Here is a 21,840-nt window from a genome sequence, read left to right as displayed (position 1 = left end):
AATTAACAAACATTTGATTAAATGTAGCTATGATGTCAATATCCTAAAATCATAAAAAGGCCATTCCTCAGGCCAAGCATATTGGCATATAGCTGTTACCCAGTTGTCAGAATGCAGAGATTAAGAGGTCTGTGGTTCAAGACCAGCCTAAGCAAAATATTAGTGAGACCTTCATCTTAACAAACATGCTAGTTGTGGTGGTGTTCATCTGTAATCCAGGATACTCAGGAGGAACAGGTAGAAGGATCATGGTCCAAGAACAGTCCCAGGGAAAAATGAAATAATTAAAGCAAAAAAAAAAAAAAAAGAGGGGGGACTGGGGGTTAAGACTGTGGCTTAAGTGGTATAACACTTGCCTAGATGGGCTCTTAGTTCAAATTCTAGTATGATGTTAAAAAAAAAAAAAAAAGATAACCAGGCACCAGTGGCTCACACCTGTCATCTAGCAACTCAGGAGGCTGAGATCTGAGGATCTCAATTTAAAGTCAGCCTGGGCAGGAAAGTCCATAAGACTCTTTGTTGCTGTTGTTGTTGGCTGTGGGGCTTGAACTCTGGGCCTGAGCGCTGTCCCTCAGCTCTTCAGCTCAAGGTAACACTCTATCACTTGAGCTACAACTCCACTTCCGGTTTCCTGGTGGTTTATTGGAGATAGTTTCACAGAGTTTCCTGCCCGGGCTGGCTTTGAACTGTGATCTTCAGATCTCAGCCTCCTGAATAGCTAGTATTACAGGCGTGAGCCACTGGGCTGGCTCCAGGAGAATGAATGTGGTTCATCTCCAATGAACCACAATGGGAAGTGGCGCTGTGGCTCAAGTGATAGAGCACTCACCTTCAGCGAAAGAGCTCAGGGACAGCGTCCAGAGTTCAAGCCCCATTGACCCCCTCTCCCCCCCAAAAAAGACTAAACAACAGAAAGAAAAGAAAGATAACACAACAGAAAAATAAACCAAACAAACCTGTAGTGCCCTTGAAGATTAGTAGATTGCTTTTACTCCCTCAGTTGGCCAAAATTCCTACATAGCCAATTATAAATCTAAATGGATAACTCACTCCTATAATATCAAGTGTACAAGTATGCCTATTGCTTCAAACCCTTATTATTATTTTTTCCTTTTTTTTTTTTTTTTGGGTCCAGTCGTGGGACCTGAACTCTGGGCCTGGGCGCTGTCCCTCAGCTCTTCAGCTTAAGGCTAGCACTGTACCACTTGAGCCACAGCACCACTTCCGGTTTTTTTCTTATGTGGTGCTGAGGAATCGAACCCAGGGCCTCAGGCATGCAAGGCAAGCGCTGTACCACTGAGCCACCTTCCCAGCCCCCTATTTTTTCCTTTTTGAGACAGTGTCTCTCTGGCTTCACACTCATTGTCCTGGGTCCACTCCATGACTAGCCATGGGGGAGCAAGTTCACTGTCCAAGTTTTTCCTGTTAAGTAAACAATGGCCACTTCCTCCTGGCTTTTTTATTTACAATATAATCCCCACAAGGACCAGGCAGTGACTGGCTCATCCCTGCAATGTCTATTGCTGCTTTAAACCGTACCTGGCTCCCAGAAGGCACCCAATACATATTTATTTAGTTCTTTGTGTGCTCTGGGCTGTGGACAGACCAGATATGTTTTAGCTTTCATTCAGGAGCTCTACAAATATTTACTGAACACCCACTCAGCGCCGAGCAACAAGCGCTCTCATTTTCACAGTACTAGCCTGTGACTCTGGCTGGGAGGAGATTAAAAAAAAAAAATCAAGGTTGGCTGAAGCCAACCTCTGGAGGCTAAGATCTGAGGATCTTAGATCCTCTGGAGGCTAAGATCTGAGGATCATCGTTTGAAGGCAGCCCAGGTGGGAAAGTCCATGAAGACTCATCTGTAATTAACTCATATGAAGCCAGAAGTAGAGTGTGGCCTAAGTGGAAGAGTGCTAGCCTTGAGTGAAAAATGAAGGGCAGCACGTAGGCCCTGATTGACACATACACGCATGTAAGCACACACACGTGCACACACACACACACACAGGAGTGTACCTGGAGGGAGCATTCACGTGCAGTGCCCCTGAGTTGTGTTTTGTTTTGGTCAGTCATGGGGTTTGAACTCTGGGCCTGGGCGCTGTCCCTGAGCTCTTCTGCTCAAGGCTAGATGAGTCACGCAGGCTTTCCTGCTCCGGGCTGGCTTCGGAACGCCATCCTCAGATCTCAGCCTCCTGAGTAGCTGGGATGACAGGCGTGTGCTAGCCGCGCCGGGCCCTGCGTGGGTTTGGACAAATGCACCTTTCCGGGGAACACACGCCCCGTGCATCCACAGCACACCGTTTCTCCAGCGCGGGACGCAGGCGAGGACGGGGGCGCTCGGGAACCAGGCACCGCGGAGGCGGCGCCGGGCAGAAGTGGGCGTGACCCACGCGCAGGGGAGGACTACAAGCCCCAGCATGCCCCGCGCGTGGCGGCCGTGCGGAGGGCCTGGCGCGGCGCCCCGGCGGCGGCTGCGAGGCGACCCGGGCGCGGGGCGGCGAGCGATGCCGGGAGCCGGAGCCCGCGCTGAGGAGGACGGCGCGGGCGGCGGCGGCGACGGCGGAGCCGGGGCGGCGGCCGAGGCGGGGCCGGGCAGGGAGCCCGCGCGGCTGTGCGGGTACCTGCAGAAGCTGTCGGGCAAGGGCCCGCTGCGCGGCTACCGCAGCCGCTGGTTCGTGTTCGACGCCCGCCGCTGCTGCCTCTACTACTTCAAGAGCCCGCAGGACGCGCTGCCGCTCGGCCGCCTGGACATCGCCGACGCCTGCTTCAGCTACGACGGCCCCGACGACGCGGCCGAGCCCGGCGCCGAGCCGCCCGCGCACTTCCAGGTGCACAGCGCGGGAGCCGTCACGGTGCTCAAGGTGGGGAGTTCGCGGCCCGCGGCCGCCGCCCGCCCCGGCCCGGCCCGGCCCGGCCTCGCCCGCCTCCCCCAAGCCGCCTCCCGGCCCCCCCCACCAAGCTGCCTCCCTCTCCCCCAGCCCTTCCCCGCGCCTGTCTCTTTACCCATGACTGCGACTTGGGGGCGTGGGGAGAGGGCTCCCCAGCCCTCACTCCCATCCTCAGACTGGGATCCCTTGTCTCCCCCTGCACCCTCTTCCCCTGCACCCTCTCCTCCTCCGCCTTCTTCTGCACCCTTCCCCTTCTGCATCCTGCCCTCTTGCACCCTCCTCCCTGCCCCCTCTCTTCCTGAACCCTCCCCCCCCACTCCTCCTCCTCCTGCACCTTCTCCACCCTCTCCCCCTGTGCCCTCTCCCCCTGTGCCTTCTCTTTCTGCATCCTTCCCCCTGATCCCCTCTCCCTCCTTTATCCTCTCCCCCTGCTCCTTCTTTGGATCCCATCTCAGTGTTCACCCCTACCACCCCATCGATGCTCTGGGGCAGCCCAGCTGTAAGGGGGTTTACAACTATGGATGGATGACCTTGAGTATGTCCTTTGACCACCCTGTTTAATTTTTTAGCTGCCTACTTTGTTCAAGTTGCTGGGGGCGGGGGGGGGGGGGGAGGGTTGGAGACAGGATCTATCTTAATTAGGGGCGCTGGGAGGAAATTTCTTCATATTCAGTGTGCTCTGTAAATGTTAGTTCGTTTAGAATCAGAGAGACAGACACACACTCGCTCACTCAGGCTACCAGGCACCCTTCCAGAGTGGGCAGGGGTGCACCAGTCAAGGGCACCCAGCCTGGAAGACAGTAACAGAGCTCTGATCCAGATCCTTTGCTTCTTGTTTGGGTTGAGAGGGAGAGAGGTCTCATTAGAGGCTCCTCTAACCTTCCAGCAGAGAATGGGGCAGGGATCTGTGTGGTAAAATAGGAGTCCTCTTGCTAGGGTAGCCTTCCTGCCCTCGGGAGTTACTAAAGGGCTAGAATTCTTTATCTTTTAGGGACTGACCTGCTTTACAGGCTCCCCCCCCCCCCCCCCCAGGGTCTGAGCTGCCTCTCAGGATCTTGCTCTCAGCTGGCTTTGTCTCCACCCTCACTCTTTCTGGCTAACTCGTCCATTTGCAAAGCTGGGATTTCTCCAGGGCAGCAGGGCTGGGCCCAGCCTCTCAAAGCTTTTGGCCAAGTGGAGAGAAAAATGAGCAGCAAGGACCATTCTCTGAGACAGTCAGAGCCAGCAGCAGCTGGACTCACTCACTGAAGTCATTTTGACAAACCGGTCTTTTCCGAGCCAATTCCAGCAGAGTCTGATTCCTGTGGTCTTCCCACCCCCCACCTCCCAGTGGTGGGGCTTGAACTCAGGGCCTGGGTGTTGTCCCTGAACTCTTTTGCTCAAGGCTAGCTATCTACCACTTTGAGCCACAGTACCACATCTGGTTTTCTGGTGATTCATTGGGTTGGCTTTGAACTGCAATTCCCAGATCTCAGTCTTTTGAGGAGCTGGGATTATAGGTATGAGCTGCCAGCATCTGGCTTTCTGTGGTCTTTTGGACTCTTCTTGCCTCAGAATGGGTACATACACATGCAGAGAAACATCCAAAGGAATCCAAGCAGGTTTGCCATGTGCCCGAGGTTACTGAGTACCTGTATAAACCTCGGGAATAACCCCATTGAGTTCCGGAACTTTCGTCAAAGGCAGAGGCTTGTCCACAGACTACACGTGGGCTATCCCTGTGTTAGTTGAATTTCCGGTGGAAGTGTTATTAAAAACAAAAACAAAAAACCCAGAGCTTCCTGTTTCAGATTCTCTTAGATGACTTTCAGAGTCCTTTATCAGTTCTTTTGTTGTTGGTGGTCATGGTGCTTGAACTCTGGGCCTGGGCGCTATCCCTCAGCTCTTCAGCTCAAGGCAAGCGCTCTACCACTTGAGCCACAGTGCCACTTCTGGTTTTCTGAGTTGTTTATTGTAGATAAGAGTCTCACAGAGTTTCCTGCCTGGGCTGGCTTTGAACCTCTATCCTCAGATCCTACCTTCCTGAGTACCTAGGATGACAGGCGTGAGCCACTGACGCCAGGCTCTATCAGTTCTTTCACTTCAAAAATATGTAGTAGTGATTGTGTCTACATAAGTGGAGAAGCAAAGCTTTGCTGTCTGGAGTGTAGCTTCAGACATGGATGGACTTGAACTTGCAGCCAGAGTCTCCCAGTGTGTGTGTTTGTTGATGAGTTTTACTGCTTTTGCTTTCCTTGTTGGGTGGTTTTGAGCATTCTGGAAAAGGGTATGGAAAATGGCTACCTATACCTGGCAGCCTTATAAATAAACACCAGGCCACGTCTTTGGCCAAACATGTGGTATACTCATAATATTCCTACAGTGGAAGCGTACAGGTATGACTGTGAAGGAGCAGGGACTGAGTGAGCCACTGTCTGTGGATGACTGTGAGAACATGGTGAAAAGTTACAGAATGAAAGCAGGGAGCCAGTGGCTCACGCCTGTAATCCTAGCTACTCAGGAGGCTGAGATCTGAGGATCGAGGTTCAAAGCCAGCCGGGGCAGGAAAGTCCATGAGACTCTTATCTCCAATAAACCACCAAAAAACCGGAAGTGGCGCTGTGGCTCAAAGAGCACTAGCTTTGAGGTGAAGAGCGCAAGGACAGCGCCCAGGCCCAGAGTTCCAGCCCCATGACCAACCAAAAAAAACAAAACAAAAACAAAAAAAAGAGCAGAAAGACTAGCGATTAGCAAGTCACTCCAAATCACTCCCATCTTAGCATTGTCGTGTCAAGATGTTTCCTATTTGGTAACATCATCCCACCTTCTCTGGAGAAGCTGTGGCTTTGCTGGGCTTTTCCAAAATGCTTCATTGCCTGAGTCCTAACCAAAGTTGCTTGTGGAATTTCTTGGTAAACTCTGTAATCTGGGCCAGTACCACGTGTTACAGATGAGGGAAGAAGAGGCCTGAGTGGGGTGTGATTTTTGCCTGATGTCACTGAGACCCTCCTTCCTGGAAGTGAAGCTCCAGAAATGAGGAGTGTCACCCCAGTGTCTAATTGTGGGATCTGTTCTGACAAGTCTTTCCCCTTGTGACTTTGGCATCATTTGTTTTGGATTAGGTAAGGTGCAGTGTTTTGTTTTTTCCTTTCCTTTTTTTCTGTTTTACATGTCTGCCTTCTTGAGTAAGTACTGGGAGCATTTTCCTGCCCAGTTTTGTACCAAGTGGACAGTACCTTTTAGTGGACAGTTGATAGCTAATCTGCGTGTGTGTGCATGTGTATGTGTGTGCAGGGGGGGGGGGGTGCTAGAGGCTTTTTGCTGTGATTTACTGTGTTGGAAGCCCGGAGACAGTTCTGCAGTGAGCTAGCACTGGGGGGCCAGGAAGGCACATGAGTAATGGAGTAAAGCTTGAATCATCCTGTCCTTTCTCATCTCTGCAGTCTCTGGAGCACAAGGAACACCATCAAATGGCAGTAACCGAGCCCCCTTTCCTCTGCTCCCCCTCCTTTTTTTCTTTCTGTATTGGGATTTGAACGCAGGGCCTGGGTACACTGTCCCTTAGTTTTTTCACTCAAAGCTGATGCTCTACTACTTGAACCAAACCTTCACTTTCAGCTCTTTTTGTTTGTGCGTGTTCATTGGAGATAAGAGTCTCATGGACCCCTCCCACCACCTACCTGCTGGCTTCAAACCCTGATCCTCAGAATTCAGCCTCCTGAGTAGCTAGGATTATAGGTGAGAGCCATTGGTGCCTGGCTTTGCTCCTTTTCTTGTAGGCATCTGGATTCCACATGGACTCATGCTGTGGGTTTTAGAGTCACATGTAACTGACCATCTATGCATCCTTATTCTTCACCCACTTTTGTGAGAAAACATGCACATTCTCTGGTTGAAACTGCTCTTAGCTTAACAACAAACATTTGTTGGCTTGAGTAATCGTAGTGTGTTCAGTACAGAATAGATGTGGTCAACCAACCTTCCTTGCCAAATCATTCTGTTAAGCACTTCTGTGCTGGGCTATCCCCCACAACAGACCATCTGGACCCACTTCAAAAACCTTGAAGCATTATTTCCACCTTTGGGTTATGAGCACTTAACTTTTCCTGGCTTCTCAGTAAGCTTCTTAAAGGTAAGTGACTTTCTAGCTGGGTGCCAGTGGCTCACTGTAATCCTAGCTACTCAGGAGGCTGAGAGCTAAGGATCTCAGCTCAAAGCCAGCCCGGGCAGGAAAGTCCATGAGACTCTTATCTCCAGTTAACCACCAGAAACCTGGAAGTGGAGCCCTGACTCAAGTGGTAGAGTGCTAGTCTTGAACGAAAGAGCTCAGAGACCCTGAGTTAAAGCTTAGGACTGACCCCCTCCCCCCCCAAAAAAAGTCATCACCCAGGAAACCTTAGTTTTGGGGGAGCACTGATGAAGAAGTGACTAGCCAGAATTCTGCATGTGCAGGTGTCAGCATTTGTATACATGCTGTGGAGGTGGCCACCACTAGTGAAAGCCCTCTGAATAGAAAAGCATCAGGAATCTCAAGGATGGTTGTGGCTTATCCTTCCCCTGAGCAGAGAGCTGACCATCAGTCCTGGGTTTTCAGGTAGCTGGCATTTCACACAGCTTTGGAGACACTGCTACAGCACCGGCAAGCTTGCTATGAAAGGGGTTGGAGGCGTGGCTCACTTGGTAGAGTGCTAGCTAATGAGAAAGCAGCAGGAACATGTTCAAGTCCTGGTCTCAGAACTAAATAAAAAAGAAAAGGCCATGTGATAACTATTTTAGGTTTGTAGGCCCCCTGTTTCTGTCACTGCTCTATCCTGCCCTTTATGGTGTAAAACAAACGATATAGTATTTTTATGTGTGTGTGTGTGGGGGTAGCTGTATCCTAAATTTTACTTATAGACCCTAAAATTTCAGTTTCTTGTTTTTTTTGTTCACATTCCACAAAAGATTGTTTCGATTTTCTTCCATTCATTTGAAAATGTTAAAAGCAGACTGGGATCAGGCGCTGTGGCTCTTGTCTCTAACCTTTGTGACCCAGAAGACTGAGTGAGCGCTTGAGGATCAAAGTTCAAAGCCAGTCCAAGCAGGAAAGTAAATAGAGCTGTGGCTCACGTGATAGAGAGCCAACTTTGTACAAAATGCTAAGTGACAGTGCCCAGGCCCTGAGTTCAAGCCCCAGTACCAACACACACACACACACACACACACACACACACACACACACTCACTCACTCTCTCTCTCTCTCCAGTACCAACACACACACACACACACACACACACACACACACACACACACACTCACTCACTCTCTCTCTCTCTCCTGACTTGTAGATGGTCAGAGTCTGACCAATGGTCAGAGTCTGACCCCTTAGGTTGTAGTTTAATGGTTAGTGTTTCTAGAAGGTTTCAGGAACTTCTCATTCATTAATTCACTCATGCACTCACTCAGTGCTTAGTTAGGCCCTGGGCTCAGAACCTGAACAAGACACACAAAAGTTCCCACTCTTGTGGAACTTTCAGACATTAATAAAGCCATACCAGACCAATCATGTAATGCATGCACAATAGAGGGTTTCATCTTTTCGGGCTTTGGGGAGGTCGAGGAAAGACTCTCCTGAGGAAGTGCCTTTTAGGGGGATGGCTTTGGGGCTTGAATTCAGGGCCTAGACACTGTCCCTAAGCTTTTCTGCGCACACTATCCTTCTATCACTTCCAGCCACAACTCCACTTCCCATTTTCTGGTGGTTCATTGGAGGTAAGAGTCTCATATCTTGTCCTAGCTGGCTTCAAACCACCATCCTCAGATCTCAGCCTCCTCAGTAGCTAGGATTACAGGCCTGAGCACCGGTGCTCATAGGAAGTGCCTTTTGAGTTGAGGCATAAAGAGTGGTCTGGTGTTTATTGGGGGCATGGAGTAGAGAAAGGAAATGGTATAAGCAGAAGTCCTTAGGTGGTTGGGGAGGGGGGGGGGGCTGGCTGCCTGCTGGACTCAGGTAGCGCCAGGTCACAGATGGGGTAAAGGGGAACTTGGCCTTAAAGCCTGGCCTGGTCTCTCCTGTATTAGCATTGGGGGTCCCAGCAGGACTTTGTCCTTTGTTCTGAGGCTTGTGGGAATCAGGAAAAATGTTAAGCAAGTATTGATGAACAGTTCTTTTCTTCCTTCTCCAACATGATTATCTTAGTCCATTTGAGCTGCTGTAAAAGCATGTCCTAGACTAAATAGCTTATAAGCAACAAATTTATTGCTCAGTGGATATGTATCTACTGAAGGCTCTCTCTGGCTTGTAGTTGATACCTTTTTCTTTTTCTTTTTTCTTCTTGGTAGCGGTGGTGGGGTAGTACTGGGTATCTTGCTGTCTATTGCCTTTTTCTTTTTCTTATTCTTTTTTTTTGTTGTTGGTGGTGGTGGTTGTGGGGCTTGAACTCTGGGCCTGAGCACTGTCCCTGAGCTCTTCAGCTCAAGGCAAGCCCTCTACCACTTGAGCCATCGTGCCACTCCAGTTTTCTGGTGGTTAACTGGAGATAATAGTCTCACAGACTTTCCTGCCCAGGCTGGCTTTGAACTGCGAGATCCTGAGATCTCAGACTCCTAAGTAGCTAGGATTACAGGCGTGAGCCACTGGTACCTGGCTCTGCTGGCATTTTCACACAAGGTTGGCACACCACCATTTGAACCACAGCTTTACCTCCAGCTTTTTTCAGGATTTTTTTTTTTTTTTGATCAGTTGCGGGGCTTGAACTCTGAGCTTGGGCACTGTCCCTGTGCTCTTCAGCTCAAGGCGAGTGCTCTACCACCTGAGCCACAGCCCCACTTCCTTACCTCCAGCTTTTTACTGGTTAATTGGAAACAATGAAGCCCTGGCTGGCTTCAAAAGTAACCCTCAGATCTCAGCATCCTGAGTAGCTAGGATGGCAGATTTGAACTACCAGTGCCTGGCCAGTGTGGGCCTTCAATCTGGATCCTCACACAATTGAGCTCCCTCTGCCCCCTCCCCTCTTCTTCTTCCCTCCCTCCCTCCCTTCCTCCCTTCCTCCCTCCCTCCCTCCCTCCCTCCCTCCCTCCCTCCCTCCCTCCCTTCCTTCCTTCCTTCCTTCCTTCCTTCCTTCCTTCCTTCCTTCCTTCCTTCCTTCCTTCTTTCCAGTCCTGGGTCTTGAATTCAGGGCCTGGGCACTGTCTTTTGCCTACCACTCTATCACTTGAGCCACAGCACCACTTCTGGCTTTTTCTGTTTATGTGGTACTGAAGAATCAAACCCAGGGTTTCATGCATGCTAGGCAAGCACTCTACCACTGACCCACATTCCCAGCCCCCTCTGGCCTCTTTCAGTAAGAGAATTATTCCATTGCTGACTCAGTCATCTCCTCAGAGGCCCCATTGTTTTTGGTACAGGCTTGGGATTGAACCCATGCTAAGCACATACTCTAACCACTGAGCCACATTGCCCCTCACTCCTCCATGTTTTAATATTATCGCCTTGGGGTATCAACATGTAATTTTTTTTCTTTCTTGGTGGTACTGGGGTTTGAACTCAGAGTCTTGTACTTGCTTAGGTAGCCCCTCTGCCCTTGAACTCTTTTTGTGTTGTTTATTTTCAAGATTGGGTCTTACTTGATGCCCAGGTTGGCCTGGGCTGTGATCCTCCTACTTGTGCTGGGATGGCAGGCATGTGTCACTATACTTAGTCACTGTTCTTTCCCTAGTAGCTTCAGGTGACAGGTGTGCACCACTGTGCCCAGCTGAAGATTGAGATGGAGTCTTTTGACTCCATCTTGAACCTTCCTTCCTCTACTTCCCCCTCACTCCCCTGGGCTGGCCATGCACCATGGTCCCTTGATCTCTGCTCCCCAAAAGCTTGGATTACAAGCTTGAGTCCAAACACCTGACTCAGTATACATGTTTTTGAAAACATTCAGACTATACCACTGGTTTGGCCATGCCCAGTATTTCTATTTAACTGTGTTGAAAGAATGTCATATCTGTGTGGTAAAGGCTAATATTTGTTGTGCACTGGCAAGCAGGTTTAACACAGACAAATGCAGAGGTGAAGGTTTTTGTTTTTGTTTTTGTTTTGTCTTGGTGCTTGATCTCTAAGCCTGGGCGCTGTCCCTCAGCTCTTCAGCTCGAGGTTAGCGCTCTACCACTTGAGCCACAGCACCACTTCTGGCTTTTTCTGTTTATGTGGTGCTGAGGAATCGAACCCAGGGCCTCATGCATGCCAGGCAAGCACTCTATCACTGAGCCACCTTCCCAGCCGGGGGTGAAGGTTTTAGAGCTGGGGTCACTGTGAAGCTGGCTTTGAGGGCATGAGTGGTCTGGGCCGGCCCTGCCCTGCCCTGTGAAGGCATTCCTGACGCCTCCTTCACTGATTTCTTCACTTGCTTTCCCTTTATGCACATTGCCCGTTCCCTTCCCCTCTGGGTTGAGTGTCACAGGCATTGGTGTACAAGTGTAGCAGCTCCTACCTTGCCAAGTTTCTGGGGGGCGGGTAAGGACAGATCTCCTAGGTCTGAAATCCTTACCCAGCAGCCCCTGAATGGCAGAGGGAATATAAACAATACAACTCTCCTCTCCCAGAAGAAAAGAACTCTGCTATTGTAGAAATAACTCAGATTAGGGAGGCAAAAGACTTTTTGAGGGTGCACCAGTCCTAGGGCTTGAACTTGGGTCCTGTCCTTGAGGTTTTTTTTGCTCAAGGCTGTCGCTCTACCACTTGAGCCACAAACAGCTCCACTTCCAGCTTTTTGATGGTTAATTGGAAATAAGAGTCTCATGAGCTTTCTTGACCAGGCTGACTTCAAACCACGATCCTCAGATCTCAGTCTCCTGAGTAGCTAGGATTACAGGCGAGAGCTACCAGCACCTGGCCTACTAAGAAATTTTTGGTTATGATCCAGACATCAAAGTGGTGTCAGGCCTCATCTGGGTTTAGTTGGTTTTTACAATGTGGATGTAGGATGGAAAGGGGAACTGGCTGGTGCTCCTTCTAGTGTAACGGTTGAGTGTCTGTAAACCCTTACCCAGGCACTTGTGCATGTGAGGATTTCTGAGGGGATTGCCCAGTATACAGAGAGTGTCCAAAGAGACCAGGGTGGTTTTGCTCCCTGATGGAGTCTAATCATTGTAGGCAGAGCAGCTGGCATTGTGTCCTGCAGATGGGCTCTGTGAGGGCAGAGTTTGCTGTATGTTTCCCCACCAAATCTGTTTTTTTTTTTTTGTTTTTTTTTTTTTTTTAATTGGCCATGGGACTTGAATTCTGGGCATGGGTACTGTCCCTCAGCTCTTCAGCTCAGGGTGAGCCACAGTGCCACTTCCGGTTTTATGGTGGTTAATTGGAGATAAGCATCTCATGGACTTTCCTGCCCTGGCTGGCTTTGAACCTCGAGCCTGAGATCTCAGCCTCCTGAGTAGCTAGGATTACAGGCGTGAGCCACAGGGGTGCCCACCACCTGCAGGATGCCCAGGCTGCCTTTGTGGGCTAGATGGCTGCCTTGAAGTATAGTAGGGTCTGTGACTATAAACATGGCTGGCCTCTTGTCACACACAAAGAGGGGTTTGTAATGTCCACTTATTCAGCAAGTATATTTGAACATCTACCATGTTCCAAGCATTATGTAGCTTGCTGTGGACACAGCACTGACTTTTTTTTCATCGGTTTAAAAACAACAACAAAACACACACTAGCAGGGAGTTGGCCTATGCCTGTAATCCACGCTACTCAAGAGGCTGAGATCTGAGGTTCATGGTTCAAAGACAGCCTAAGCAGGAAAAGTCTGAAAGACTTATTTCCAATTAACCACCAGAAAATCAGAAGTGGCTCTGTGGCCAAAGTAGTAGAGTACTCGCCTTGAACTAAAGAGCTCAGGGACAGTGACCAGGCCCAGAGTTTAAGCCCAACGACTGACCAAAAACAAAAACAAAAAAACCCACAACAGGGCTGGGAAGGTGGCTCAGTGGTAGAGCGCTTGCCTTGCATGCATGAGGCCCTGGGTTCGATTCCTCAGCACCACATAAGAAAAAAAAAGTCGGAAGTGGCACTGTGGCTCAAGTGGTAGAGCGCCCAGGCCCAGAGTTTAGGCCCCACACCGGACCAAAAAAAAAAAAAAAAAAAAAACCCACAACAACAACAACAAAAACCCAATACTGTTGCTGGGGCACTGGTGACTCATGCCTGTATTTCTAGCTACTCAGGAGGCTGAGATAGGAGGATCGTGGTTTAAAGCCAGCCTGGGTAGGGAAGTCTGAGAGGCTCTGATCTCTAATTAAACACCATAAAGGAGCTGGAAGTGGAGGTGTGGCTCAAGTGGTAGAGTGCTAGCCTTGAGCAAAAAAGTTTAGGCCTTGAGTTCTAGCACAATATCAGCACAGCAACAACAAGAAAAACAACAGTGTTAACACTTCAGAAAAGCTTAGCACCCCATACCAGCAAAGAATTGCAAGAGCTTTAGCAAAATCTTTGGAGAGAACATATTTGTCTGTAGGCTTCTGCATTAGGGGGTAAATACCAAATGTCTGCAACATTTTTTGGTTCTTGGAGAATCCTGGCATCTTCCCATTGTACATGATGGGGAAGGGATATCCTTTACATGAAGTTCTAACTTGGATATGGCTGAAGGCTAAAATCTGTGGGTTTTATAATACTTCTGTAAGCATCATTGAATTGGCGAGAGTTATGTGACTGGTTTTTATCAAGAAGAGCTCCCTGGAGACGGTAGGGCTGGGACACTGGTAGGTTTTGGTATGTTCAGGGAGACTTTACTTCCTCTTGGGTCAGCAAGCTAATGTTCCCAGAGTGTCAGCATCTTTTCTTTTTCCCTCCATTCTGTCTGTCTTTCTTTCTTTCTTTCTTTCTTTCTTTCTTTCTTTCTTTCTTTCTTTCTTTCTTTCTTTCTTTCTTTCTTTCTTTCCCTCCCTCCTTCCTTCCCTCCCTCCCTTCCTTCCTCCCTCCCTCCCTCCCTTCCTTTCTCTCTCTCTCCCTCTCTCTCTCTCTCTCTCTCTCTCTCTCTCTCTCTCTCTCTCTCTCTCTCTCTCTCTCTCTCTTTCTTCTGGTGCTAGGCTTGAACTTAGGGCCTGGGCCTGTCCCTAACTTTTTCACTCAAAGTTAGTGCTTTACCACTTGAGCCACACCTCCATTTCTGAGTGTGTGTGTGTGTGTGTGTGTGTGTATTTATTTTTTTATTTTTTGGGTTTGGTCATGGTGTGTGTGTGTGTGTGTGTGTTTATTTTTTTATTTTTTGGGTTTGGTCATGGTGTGTGTGTGTGTGTGTGTGTGTGTGTGTGTGTGTGTGTGTGTGTGTGTGTGTGTGTGTGTGTGTGTGTGTGTGTGTGTGTGTGTGTGTGTGTGTGTTTTTTATTTTTTGGGTCTGGTCATGGGGCCTGAACTCTGGGCCTGGGCACTGTCCCTCAGCTCTTCAGCTCAAGACTAGTGCTCAACCACTTGAGCCACAGCGCCACTTCCAGCTTTTTTTCTTTTTGCTTATGTGGTGCTGAGGAATCGAACCCAGGGCCTCATGCATGCAAGGCAAGCGCTCTACCACTGAGCCACCTTGCTATTCCCATGTTTTATTGGAGACCAGAGTCCCACAAACTCTCCTGCCTGGGCTGGCTTTGAACTGTGATACTTAGATTCAGCCTAGGGAGTAGCTAGGATTACAGGCATACACCAGTGCCTGCCTGCATCAGCATCTTTTAATGAGTTTTCAGGCTGCCGTTTACTAAGTTTTTGGAGAGATGGGTTGTGCAGGAGAGCTGGAGGCCTCTGGGAGAAAGAGGTTTGGGTCTGGAGGCCTTTTCCTGGCCTAGCTCCCCAAGCAGCAGGGTTTTTCCTTGAGGCTGCCTTGACAGGCTGGGCTGGGGGGTCGATGCTGGAGATGGGCAGGCCAGCATTATTAGGGGTGTTGATCTTGGATACGGCAATTATTTCTAGGCAGGAAGCCCAGTTTTCATTTCCTGTCCCTGCTCTTGTCTGCTCAGGGGAGACGGCTTGCCTCAGAGAAGGTGGCAGACTTTCTAAATGCATTGCAGTCAGCCACTCACCCAACAGGCCTAGTAGGCCCAGGCCCTGATGGGTACCCAGGCAGAGGTCAGGCATGGCCTGTGGCCTCGGGGATGTGCCTGTTCTTGGAGTGTGATTAGGACAGGATGTTAGGTGGCTCTGCGAGCTGGTGGAAGTCCTGAAGTGTTTTTGCTTCAGGCACCATTATCCCATAGTCAGAGGCTTTTGGAGACCTGCCTGCTTGGCCCCTGCACGATCCAGTGAAGAAACTGAGTCCTACAACTAACTAGTCAGTGCAGTCCTGGCTCTCAAGAAGCTTACTTTGTCGATGCTTGCTTCACGCTGTGTCGGTGTCATAAGTGGGAAATCAGGCCTCTTCCTTTTCAGTTGTATACCAGTACTCAAATTGTACATTTAACTGTTTTGTGCCCAGTGGTCCACACTTGTAATACTATCCACTCAGGAGGCTGAGATCTGAGGATCATGCTTTGCAGTCATCCTAGGCAGATAAATCCTAGTGACTGTTATCTCCTGATTACCAGCAAAAAGCCAGATGTGGAGCTAGGGCTCAAGTGGTAGAGCTCCAGCTCCTTGAGAGCATGAGGCCCTGAGCTCAAGCCCCAAGCACAACAAAACTATAGTGTTGGCGGCCTAGGTTCAAGTAAGCTGAGTCACATAAAGATTGGGAATGAACAAGCCCTAGCGGCACAGCCTCCTGAGTTTGAGGCTGGCCTGGGCCAATTAACAAGACCTTGTCAAAAAAAAAAAAAGAATGACACAAATGGCCTACACAAGATTATACACTTCCGGTTGGAGCTGCCTGAGCAGGAAGTATTAGCTGTGTGTCCTGGCACTTGCCCCCTGGTATGGAGGTGATCAGCCTCCTTGGCAGTCGGCTATAGATTTCTGCCCCAGCCAGTCTCAGAAGGAATCTGGTTGTCTCTCTCGTTCATGTTGTCTAGAATGGTTCATTTCTGTCCTCTGAAGGAAAGCTGGCTCTCAAGTGTTAGAATGCAGATTTCCAGGTCCTGCCCTAGGTCTGCTATGTGGGATAGGAACAAGGATTAGTCTCTTGACCCTGCTGGGAGCTCTGGGCCTCTGGGCTTCTTCCACCCAGGGCCTGAGTGGCCAGCTGTTCTCTGGCTCTGACGATGATGACTCTCTAGGTGGATGGGAAATAACTGAACTACATGGGTGTGGACCTGTGAAGTGTGAGCTCTTTTTCACACGTAAGATGGTCTGTGGTTTGTAGCTGCATATCTGCTTTACATTCTGAGTTTCTATTCTCCAGAGCTGTGGTTTGGGCCTGATTCTTCATCTGCCCTGGGCTCCTGTCCCCATGCTAGGGTCTCTTTGGAAAGAATGTTTGCCTGCCATCTTCAGATTTCTCCCTCCTCGCATCCCTTACTTTCTTTTTGTGCCAGTCCTGAGGCTTGAATTCAGGGACTAGGTGCTGTCCCTTAGCTTTGGTGCCCTACCATTTTGACCCACAGCTCTGCTTCTGGTTTTCTTGTGGTTCATTGTAGTCTCGCGGACTTACCTGCTGAGTTGGAACCGTGATCCTCAGATCTCAGCCTCCTAAATAAGTAGAATGACCCGTGTGAGCCCCCACCCAGCTCGATGTTTCTGAAATGAAATGAGTAACCTGGAATGCAGAGTGCTTTTATGCCTCCAGCAGGTGACTGAATAATGCTGGAACACTACCTCATGCACCCTACATACACAAGCTGAGACCCTCCCTCCCCCCAGGTTCCCTATCCCTGGAGCAGGGTGGGTGGAGCCTGGGACTCTGCTCCCACCCCCAACCCACTTCCTAAAATGTCATTTTAAGTCAGTCATTCCTGGGCCCTGTTTTAAGTTAAAAAACCAGCAAAGGGAAACCTCAAAGTGTTGCATGATGTGTGGACACCATAGAGGCTGTGGCTGTTCCCTGGCTGTGGCCACACGAAGGTTTTGTGTTTTGTTTCACGCTGGGTTCATAAAACCTCCAGCATTGTGCAACAGCAGAGCTGATAAGGCCGGAGGGGGAGGATGAGCCCTGTGGTCACTGGGGGCTGATGTTGCTTTCCCTCTGAAACTGAAAGCACTTCCACAGGCGTCCATGTGTCCTCGCAGGGTGGGCCTGTCTAGAGAGAGGCCTAGCCAAGCCTTGTACTTCTTCCATGCATTTTAGGTGATTAATAACTTACGAGAATGGTCATTTAAAGATAGCACTTTAGACGGAGGGAAAAGTGAAAATGCGTTCTGTTTCTGTTTCCTGGAGGATGGAGGTTTGTGAACTCACTCCCGTCGTTGAAGGAACAGGAGAATCCAGTGTTGCTTTGCCTTCTGTCCCTGGGCCAAGACAGATTTCAAAATCTTCTAGAGGGAAAACTGCATTCTTTTCCCATTGATACCAAGACAGATCCCTTTGGATTGACCCCAAGCTTGTGATTTTGCAACACTCAAATGAGAAAGTTGGAACCTGAAGTTATTTATTAAATTTGAGAGTATAACTTCTCTCTTCTTTTTTTTCCTATTCTCTTTTTTAATGTAATTTTATTGTTAGGGTGTTATATAAAAGGGTTATCATTTCATAAGTCAGGTAATGCATAATTTATTATTATTATTATTATTATTTTGCCAGTCATAGGGCTGAAACTCTGGGCCTGAGCACTGACCTCCAGTTTCTTTGGCTCCAGGCTGTTGTTCTACCACTTGAGCCACAGCTCCACTTCCAGGTTTTTCTGTATAGTTTATTGAAGAAAAGTCTTATGGGGGCTTTTCTGCCCGGGCTGGCTTCGAACTGGGATCCTCTGATCTCCGTCTCCTGAGTAGCCAGGATTATAGGCATGAGCTGCTGGCACCTGGCCACATATTTTTCTTTTTTCTTTTTTTTTCTGTTAGTCATGGGGCTTGAACTCTGGGCCTGGGTGCTGTCCCTCAGCTCTTTAGCTCAAGGCTAGCTCTCTACCACTGAGTCACAGCACCACTTCTGGTTTTCTGGAGGTTAATTGGAGATAATTGGACTTTCCTGCCTGGGCTGGGTTTGAACCACGATGATCCTCAGATCTCAGTCTCCTGAGTAGCTAGGATTACAGGTGTGAGCCACCAGCACCTGGTTCTCCTCTCCTCTCCTCTCCTCTCTCCTCTCTCCTCTCTCCTCTCTCCTCTGGCTTGAACTCAGTGCCTGGGCACTGTTTCTGAGCTTCTTTTGCTCAAGGCTAGTCCTCTATCACTTGAGCCACAGTACCACTTCTGGCTTTTTCTGTGTATGTGGTACTGAGGAATTAAATCCAAGGCTTCATGCATGCTAGGCAAGCACTCTACCACTAAGCCACATTCCCAGCCCATAGTTATTTCTTTTTTGGACAGTGTCACCTCTTCCTTTGTTTTTTTTTTTTTTTTGTCGGTCGTGGGGCTTGAACTCTGGGCCTGGGCGCTGTCCCTCAGCTCTTCAGCTCAAGGTGAGCGCTCTACCACTTGAGCTACAGAGCCACTTCCGGTTTTCTGGTGGTTTATTGGAGATAGGAGTCTCACGGTGTCTCCTGCCCGGGCTGGCTTTGAACCTTGATCCTCAGATCTCAGCCTCCTGAGTAGCTAGGATTACAGGCATGAGCCACCAGCGCCCGGCACCTCTTCCTTTGTTTTCTCCCAGTTTCTCCCTCCCGTTCCTGTTCATAAGTTGCATAGTTCATTTTCTACAGTATGTCTACTGAATACTATGATTGCATTGTTCACCCTGTCAGGGTTTGAACTCAGGCCTTACGCTTACTCAGCTTATTTTGCTCATGGCAGACACTTTACCACTTGAGACAAGCCCCCAGCCTGCTTTGCTGGTTGATTAGAGATGGAGTCTCATGGACTTTTCTGCCTGGGCTGACTTCATACCGCTGTTTCTCCAGATTTAGGTCGCCTGAATAGCCAAGATTATAAGCATGAGCCACCAGCACTCAGCTTGTAGTCTGTTTTTGATCTGAATTTTTGTTTGTTATCAGGCCACCTACAATATTCTTATGCTTCCTGTAGCTGAAGGAGGAATTACCTTAGACATGTTTTGGAAATCTAGATATCCTTTCTTAACTTCCAAAAGAGTTCCTTCATTATTACCAGTTACTGTATCTTTTAACAAACATGGTTGAGCTGGTGCTGTGGCTCATGCCTGTCATCCTAGTTACTCAGGAAGCTGAGATCTGAGGATTATGGGCATTTCCTCCTGAGGGGGTGGTGAAGATGGTGCATTGTCATATATAGCATGTTGGAGGACCCTGGTGGGCCTGGTAGATGGGGTGTCTGGACTGGGTCTCCAGGGCCAGAAGGAGTTGGGGGAGGTACAGTGGGAGCAGGGTTGTGGAAGCAGATCTGGCCTTTGTATATTGTGTGGAGGAAAGGTCACAGCCCAGAGGTGTGCCTTGTAGTATAGTGTGGACCTGATCACCAGGCCAGATTGCTTGGTGATTGAAAGCATCAGAGTGGACTCTGTGTGTGTGTGTGTGTGTGTGTGTGTGTGTGTGTGTGTGTGTGTGTGTGTGTGTGTGTGTGTGTGTGTGTGTGTGTGTGTGTGTGTGTGTGTGTGTGTGTGTGTGTATGTGAAAGAGAGAGAGAGAGAGAGAGAGAGAGAGAGAGAGAGAGAGAGAAAGCATGCCAGACAAGGGGCTTGAACTCAAGGCCTTAATGCTATCCTGTAACTTACTTGTTTGCTCAAGTATGGTGCTCTGCCACTTCAGCCACAGCTCCACATCCAGTTTTTTAGTGGTAGAGGTAAGAGTCTCACAGACTTTCCTGCTCAGGCTGGCTTCAAACTGCAATCCTCAGATTTGAGTGACTGGTACCCAGATTAGAGAGAGAGAGAGAGAGAGAGAGAGAGAGAGAGAGAGAGAGAGAGAGAGAGAGAGAGAGAGAGAGAGAGAGAGGGGAGAGAGAGAGAGAGAGAGAGAGAGAGAGAGAGAGAGAGAGAGGGGAGAGAGAGAGAGAGAGAGAGAGAGAGTGTGTGTGTGTGTGTGTGTATTACTAAGGATCAAATGCATGGCCTCCTGTGTGCTAGGCAGGCACTGTGTCATGAGCTACAGGACCAGGTGTATTTGAGTTTAAGCATGGTGGGTATGCCTTCCTTGACTAGGAGTCAGAGGAGAAGGGAGGGGGCAAGGGCAACAAGTCCATTAGATGGCAGTTGTGGGGCTGGAGTGGAAGTGTTCCAAAGGTGTCAGAAGCATGAGTCCTGGTGATAGGCCTGGCAAGAGTCGGGAGCCCACTGCGGTGGAGCAGTGTTGTCTTCTGCTCTCCCGCTGATGTGCTCGCTGCGTGTCCTTAGATCAGGACTGTGGCTGAGAGTACCCATGGCAGGCACTTATTTTTGGTGCCAGTCCTAGGGCTTAACTCAGGACCTGAGCACTGTCCCTGAGCTCTTTTGTTCAAGGCTAGCCCTCTACCACTTTGAGCCACAGCACCACTTTCAGTTTGATGGCTCATTGGAGATAAGTCTCACAGACTTTTCTGCCCAGGCTGGCTTTGCACCACAGTCCTGAGGTCTCAGCCTCCTGAGTAGCTAGGGTGACAGGTGTGAGCCACTGAGGCACAGCTTAGGGGAGGCACGTTAGAGACGGATGCTTTCAGTTCGGAATTCTGGGGTACCTCTGCATGGCATGGGGAATAGCTCTAGGATGAGAGCAGTTTGTTGGTGGTGGTGATGGTGGTGGTCGTGGGGCTTGAATTCTGTACCTGGGCACTGTCCCTCAACTCTTTAGCTCAAAGCAAGCGCTCACCACTTGAGCCACAGCCCCACTTCTGGTTTTCTGAGTGCTTAATTGGAGATAGCATCTCACAGACTTTCCTGCCAGACTGGCTTTGAACTGTGATCCTCAGATCTCAGCCTCCTGAGTAGCAAGGATTATAGGTGTGAGCCACCAGCGCCTGGCTGAGCGCGATTTTTGACTCTACTAACTTAGGGAATTTTAAGTTGAATTTTGCTGTAACTTGAGGTCATCAGCATTTCAGTATTTGGGGGAAAAAAAACCCTGAGAGGAACTTCCGATTCCTGCCGAAATGCTGAGAGTGGCTTTTGTCTTAAGCACACACCCTCATCTTTCTTTCTCTTGACAGTTGAATCGTGCAGGCTGCAGGCTGGGTTTTGAATTTGTGCAACTGGCTGTGAAATCTTGGTTAAGCACCATTAGACCACAGTTGATCCTTAACGAGCACCCATTGTGTGCCAAGTTCTCTTCTGGGCTTAGCACCTGTACTGCACTTAACCTTTCTAGCAACACCATGGGGGAACAGGGGTCATGATTATTATTTCCCTTTGCCAATGAGAAATCTGAGGCTTGATTGCTTTTCACAGCTAGCAGGTGACAGAGCTGGAATCTGGTTAGTTGGGTTAGGTTTCAGGGTCCACAGATAGATGAATGTTATTCTGGAAGATTATCACAAGGGTTAAAATGATCTCAGAGTATGGGGCTGGGAAGGTGGCTCAGTGGTAGAGCGCTTGCCTTGGATGCATGAGGCCCTGGGTTTGATTCCTCAGCACCACATAAGAAAAAAGAAAAAAGCCGGAAGAGGCACTGTGGCTCAAGTGGTAGAACGCTAGCCTTGAGCACCCAGCCCAGGCCCAGAGTTCAGGCCCCACGACTGGACCAAAAAAAAAAAAAAGATCTCAGAGTAGAGTTCTGGTAGCTCCCAGCTTGTAATCCTAGCTATTCAGAAGGCTGAGATCTGAGAATTGCAGTTCAGAGCCAATGAAATTCTTATCTCCAATTAACTACCAAAAAAGCTGCAAGTGGAGCTGTGGCTCGAGTGGTAGAGTGCTAGCCTTCAGCACAAAAAGCTCAGGGATAGTGCCTAGACCCTGAGTTCAAGTCCTAGGACAGGCATGAGAGAGACACACACAGAGAGAGATTGTAGAGCGAAAGCTAGAGTAATTGTTTAGCTGATAATATTTAATATTATTACTAATGTGGTAGTACAGATTTTTAAAAATCTGTAACTTCAGCTTTATAAAGAAAATT

At 49.1% G+C, this 21,840-nt stretch overlaps 1 protein-coding gene across 1 annotated transcript in view; it reads left to right on the top strand.

Annotated features, from left to right (window-relative positions):
- Positions 1-2,472: 2,472 nt before the first annotated feature.
- Tbc1d2b (TBC1 domain family member 2B) overlaps positions 2,473-21,840 on the top strand; it is a 73,954-nt gene continuing 54,586 nt past the window's right edge. The window contains exon 1 of the mRNA XM_070042782.1: positions 2,473-2,864. Coding sequence (XP_069898883.1) covers positions 2,508-2,864 — 357 coding nt within the window. The 5' untranslated portion in view covers positions 2,473-2,507. The remainder of the gene's footprint in view (positions 2,865-21,840) is intronic.

Source organism: Dipodomys merriami, unplaced genomic scaffold (assembly GCF_024711535.1).
Source record: "Dipodomys merriami isolate MVZ:Mamm:240054 unplaced genomic scaffold, mDipMer1.0.p SCAF_33, whole genome shotgun sequence".
Taxonomy (NCBI): domain Eukaryota; kingdom Metazoa; phylum Chordata; class Mammalia; order Rodentia; family Heteromyidae; genus Dipodomys; species Dipodomys merriami.
The sequence above is the reverse complement of the archived record's forward strand: the minus strand, read 5'-3'. Positions and strand labels throughout refer to the sequence as shown.